Source organism: Camelina sativa, chromosome 13, assembly GCF_000633955.1.
Source record: "Camelina sativa cultivar DH55 chromosome 13, Cs, whole genome shotgun sequence".
NCBI classification, from domain to species: Eukaryota; Viridiplantae; Streptophyta; class Magnoliopsida; order Brassicales; family Brassicaceae; genus Camelina; species Camelina sativa.
The window spans coordinates 22,848,854-22,854,511 of NC_025697.1; the positions used below are offsets into that span (position 1 = coordinate 22,848,854).

At 38.1% G+C, this 5,658-nt stretch overlaps 2 protein-coding genes across 2 annotated transcripts; one reads left to right on the forward strand and one right to left on the reverse strand.

Moving 5' to 3' along the window:
• Nucleotides 423-2,467, forward strand: LOC104737604 (S-adenosylmethionine synthase-like). Its single transcript, XM_010457818.2, has 2 exons — nucleotides 423-525; nucleotides 1,180-2,467. The coding sequence occupies exon 2, from the start codon at nucleotides 1,191-1,193 to the stop codon at nucleotides 2,370-2,372; it is 1,182 nt and encodes a 393-aa protein (XP_010456120.1). The 5' UTR covers nucleotides 423-525; nucleotides 1,180-1,190; the 3' UTR covers nucleotides 2,373-2,467.
• On the reverse strand, nucleotides 4,038-5,658 carry LOC104737605 (two-pore potassium channel 5-like; the record flags this gene model as incomplete). Its single annotated transcript, XM_010457819.2, is given in 2 exon segments — nucleotides 4,038-4,336; nucleotides 4,640-5,658. Coding segments are annotated over 2 exon segments (1,167 nt in total), but the record flags the coding sequence as incomplete, so codon positions are not given.

Sequence of the window (5,658 nt, forward strand, 5' to 3'; positions counted from 1 at the left end):
AACTAAATTATGTATTGAATAAAAATACAATCTATTAATAAATGATTTAAGGTAAGTCAAATCCTTCATCCGAAAACTCTAATCTAATTCGAACCGTTTAGTGAGAGATCCAATGATCATTATTTTTTCTTAACAACGACATAGTTTTCACCTACCAAAAAACCATGACATGAAAGTTTAGGTTCAACTATTTTCCTTGGCAACAACACGTTTGTATATTACAATATGGGTGAGAAGGAAAATAATAAATTAAAATGATTCACTTTCCAAATTGGGTTTTTAAAGAATTGGCAAGTAGCCGAATAAGCCGATGAGAAGAATATATTTAAGTGTCCAAAAAGTCCAAAAGCACCAAAAAAAAAAAAAAAAAAAACCTACTGATCCGGTTGACGGTCAACAGCACCGTTAATCGCTATAAATAGCCCAACTCCCCTTCTCATCCACAAATCGTCCCTGACTCGTTTCTTCTTCTTCTTCGCTATTAGATCTGTTTCTCCGAGATCTGATATCGCTCCATCGTCCCAGGTTTCCCTCTTCTTCTTCTTTTTTTCCCTCTCTGTATCGCTTTTACTCTCTCGATTTCATGGGTTTAGGGTCGTATGCTTCGTTAAATCTGCAGTGAGATGCCAACTCAGATTTGATCATTTTTCCAACTGTTTACGCCTTGTTTGTTCTTAGATCTGTGATAGTGTGGCTACTGAAATGAGATTTGAGGATATGAGTAGGTTAGGTTATATGTGATGTATCGTATCTAGATCTGTTCGTTTCCGAGTCCTTAAGTATCTAATCTTCATTTTTCTGAACTTTCGAACTCAATTCAGGTTTCACTGTAGCAGATCTGCATAATGGGTTTATCAGTTTTGCATAGATTTGGATGATTCGTGTGTGTGTGTGTGTACTATTTAAGATTGCAGTTACTTAATGTAGATTAGTTTTTTTCCTGTTACTTCTTCTATAGATCTCCATTGCGTTAGAATTGCTACTGTCTCACCACAACCCACTCTGAGCATCTTTGTGTATCATAAGAAATCGAATCTCTTTTTATGCTTTTTGACAATGATTTTCGAATCTTTCTATCTTTTTATGTCACTTGAGTGTGGAATCTTTCTTTTTGATTTTTAAAATGCTTTCATGATCTATTGAGTGTTGCTGATTCAAATCTTTCTTTTGTTCGTATAGGCTTTTGAAAAATGGAGACTTTCCTATTCACATCCGAGTCTGTGAACGAAGGACACCCAGACAAACTTTGCGACCAGATCTCTGATGCAGTTCTCGATGCCTGCCTTGAGCAAGACCCTGACAGCAAAGTTGCTTGTGAGACATGCACCAAGACCAACATGGTCATGGTCTTTGGTGAGATCACTACCAAGGCTACAGTCGACTATGAGAAGATCGTCCGTGACACTTGCCGCTCCATTGGTTTCATCTCTGATGATGTTGGTCTCGATGCTGACAAATGCAAAGTCCTTGTCAACATCGAACAACAGAGCCCAGACATTGCTCAAGGTGTTCACGGTCACTTCACCAAGCGTCCAGAAGACATTGGAGCTGGAGACCAAGGACACATGTTTGGTTATGCCACTGACGAAACCCCTGAGCTCATGCCTTTGAGCCATGTCCTTGCAACCAAGATTGGTGCTCGTCTCACTGAAGTCAGAAAGAATGGAACTTGCCGTTGGTTAAGACCAGATGGCAAGACCCAAGTCACTGTTGAGTACTACAACGACAACGGCGCTATGGTTCCAGTCCGTGTCCACACCGTCCTTATCTCAACCCAGCACGATGAAACTGTGACCAATGACGAAATCGCTCGTGACCTCAAGGAGCACGTCATCAAACCAATCATCCCAGAGAAGTACCTCGACGACAAAACCATCTTCCACCTCAACCCATCAGGCAGGTTTGTGATCGGTGGACCACACGGTGACGCTGGTTTGACTGGACGTAAGATCATCATCGACACTTACGGTGGATGGGGAGCTCACGGAGGAGGTGCTTTCTCAGGCAAAGACCCAACCAAAGTCGACAGAAGCGGAGCTTACATTGTGAGGCAGGCAGCAAAGAGTGTGGTGGCTAATGGAATGGCTCGTAGGGCTCTTGTCCAGGTCTCATACGCCATTGGAGTCCCTGAGCCATTGTCTGTCTTTGTTGACACTTACGGAACAGGGTTGATTCCAGACAAGGAGATACTGAAGATCGTGAAGGAGACCTTCGACTTCAGGCCAGGAATGATGACCATTAACTTGGACTTGAAGAGAGGAGGAAATGGAAGGTTTTTGAAAACGGCGGCGTATGGACATTTCGGAAGAGACGACCCTGATTTCACCTGGGAGGTCGTGAAGCCACTCCAGTGGGACAAACCTCAAGCTTAATATCATTATTTATGATTTTAATATTTTGCTATGTTTCTTTAAACATCCTTACCATAGACCAATAATTAAATCCCTATGTTTCTGTTTTTCTTCTTCTTCTTCTTGTATTCTTGATATGAAAGTTTCTGGTTTGTTTACTAGTATTAATTTTGATGTTTGCGATGGTTTCTCTTTCACTATGAATGTTGGTTTATGCTATACTGATCGGAAGCTAAATCTAATTATCTTAGCTATGTTGTCATTTTACCTAATTTAGCTATTGTAAGAAATGTTGGTTAACTAAAACCAACCAACTCAAAAGATCCAAAATCAATGGACGGTAGTAGGACGAGGGAATCGTGGTAGAAGAGAGCGTTGCGGGTCGTGGTCTTTTGAAAAGCTTCTAGTCAGTCTACTTTCTCTTTTACCTTTTACTACTCTCTTTGTTAGTAAAAAATTACAATAGATTAAGCTCTTGCTTAACTCTCTCTACTCTCAAACTGTATAACGTAAATGTCATTACTTAGCTCGTATGGTTACTTCTTTTAATTGAAAAATTTATGGGAAAAAAAAAAAAAAAAAAGACATGTTGGTACTTGGTTACGATGGACTGTCGACGAACATAGATTAGGTAATTCGGTTATTAGAATACAAACCAAGCTATAATAGACTATGCAGATGTCATGTTCATGTAGATCCTACCCAAACATTTATCCAGTTCGATTTTTGGTACGTTTTTAAGGTGGTGACTAGTCTTGTCAACAACAACAAAAATATCATCAACATTCATTTTCAAAATTGATTATTCAGATGCTGAGATGCCGATCGATAGCCGATTAGAATATTTTATAAAGTTTCAAACGTATATCTATGGGAAGTATAGAACTAATCTATGTCAGATAAACGAAATTACACGCATTATCTATCTTTGAGTACAACACGAAACTACAATCATTCTCCACAAACAATGACAATGCTACATAATTTAAATATTTTATTTTCAAAAAACAGATCATATATACGTTTGATCCATTCAAAGGTAAGAATGGATATATAGATGTGGAAGCCATTTACATTGCCTTTACAAGATTCTTTATTTGTCGGTTCATACCATACATACGAAACGCGCGAAAGCAAAAACAATTTTTTTTTTCAAAGCTTATGAAAAACATTTTAATATTATTGATTCGTCTAAAGAAAAACAAAAGTCTGAATAGCGTTAAAACATAACATATAATAGCTGTGTTTATCTTATTATAGTCATCGTCCGGATTGTGTCATTTAACTATTCACAACTTGTTTACTTTTAAATGATAAAATTGATTATGCAGAAGCAGAAGAACCTTAAACCAATCTGTGTTTAACTGATTCTCTAATCAAATGTTTACCGGTTTTAAAACAAATATTTGTCCTGCTAAATTTTGTGCATGGATTATGATGGGAAACTTGGTCAATCGACCTTTCTACTAAATCAAAAGACAAAAAGCGTCAGCTTTAGAGTCTTTTTCCCACTGGATGATCTCACGAAGTGAAAGATTAGTTTCTCCATATCATTTTTAATTTTCTTAATTATATCTCACCAAATTCATTTACCAACCTTGTCCGAAAAATATCTTTGGCCATTGACTTTTATACAAAGCAAAAAAAGAAAAAACACACATATACATTTATATTATCTTTTATAAATTGAGAGATAATTCTTTCTTGTATAAATCTTTGCTGCTACATATATATATTCACTTATTTTTCATTAAAAAAAAGGTAAAAAAAAAATTAAGATAATTGTACAAGAAGGAAAAAAATAAAAAAAAAGCAGAGACAGAAGAATGTTCTTTTGTCACAGAGGACCCCTCAAAAGATCAGGTAAAGTGATTTTGCCCAAATTATTGGAATCAAGTTTGTCAAACTGAATCACAACCTGGTTAATGTCTTTATCAGTGATCTTCCCCATCTCCTTAAGCTTCAACACTATATACTCTGATTTACTGAGACAAACACACCAAAGTCAAATCCAAACAAAACAAAAAAAGTGTCAGTAGATTAATAATCACTTAATCTCATATGGATAAGATGTAACAAAGACTGTTGCTTGCAAGAAAAAGTCTCAAGATTAACATGATTACTCGAAAAGGTTAAAGATTTACACCAATCTGAACACATAAACCTTAAAATCCAAAGAAATTGCATAAACCCATTATTAGAAACAGCTCTAAATCACCAAAATGTTCCAAAACTAATCAAAAATGTTTATAAAAAGTAAGTTTTAAAGTTAGAAATGTTTGTTAAACCTGATGAAACCATGTTGATAAGTATCAGCAGTGAGCAAATCCTCAACAGTGATCTCTCTATTCAAAGCCAATTTAACAGCTTTCCTATGCCGCCGATCAATCCTCGCCTCCGCCAGATACAAAAACGCACGCGCCACCGCAAGAGTGGAAACAAGAAGCCAAACCGCGGCGAAAAGCCTACCTTCAAGCGTCTTAAAAGCCCGATCACCGAACCCAACGGTCGTGACCGACATAACCGAGAGATAAACCGAATCAACGAAACCCAAATCCTCAACGAAATGCAAAACCAAAGCACCGAGACCAATACACAAAACGACGACGCACAGCGCTAAACAAACCTTCATCCTTATCCTCATCCTCCCTTTCTCGAAATCGATGATGTAATCTTTAGCAGAGAAGCGATGGTGATGCTGCTGCTTGGTTTGGATTCCGGTTAGGATCATACTCTCTTGAAGATCCAAAACGTAGTTGACGACACCACTCAGAAGTATATCCAAGAACCCGAATCCGAACAGAACGAAGACAACGGCGAAGATCTTAGTCCATGGGGTCAACGGAGCGATGTCACCGTAACCGATCGTGCACATAGTGACGATACAGAAATAGAGAGCGTCGACAACGGGATGAGTCTCGATCCCTGAGTAGTGGTCTCTGTTGAAGGAGTAGATTGAAACCCCTAAGGTTAAGTAGATGATCAGCAATAACAGAGCTTGTTTGATGATTGATTTTGAGATTGGTGATGGTTTCTTTGTTTCTTGGGTTTTGTTTGGTCTCAAGTCTTTCATTATTACCATAGCTGGAGCTGTACGACATCTGTGAAGTGGTCTTGTATAATTGGAGTAGAACCGATCTGTTTCTTCTTCGTCTCTGTCTTCTTCTTCGTCTTGGTCTCCGTCGTCGTCTTTTTGTACGGATTCTTCGAGGTCTTGAAGATGAAGAAGACGTTCTTGAGAAATCTCGTGGAAGAAGGAAGTGTTTGAGATAGAGCGAGGGATTGTTGTGACGGCGGCCGAGGAGGA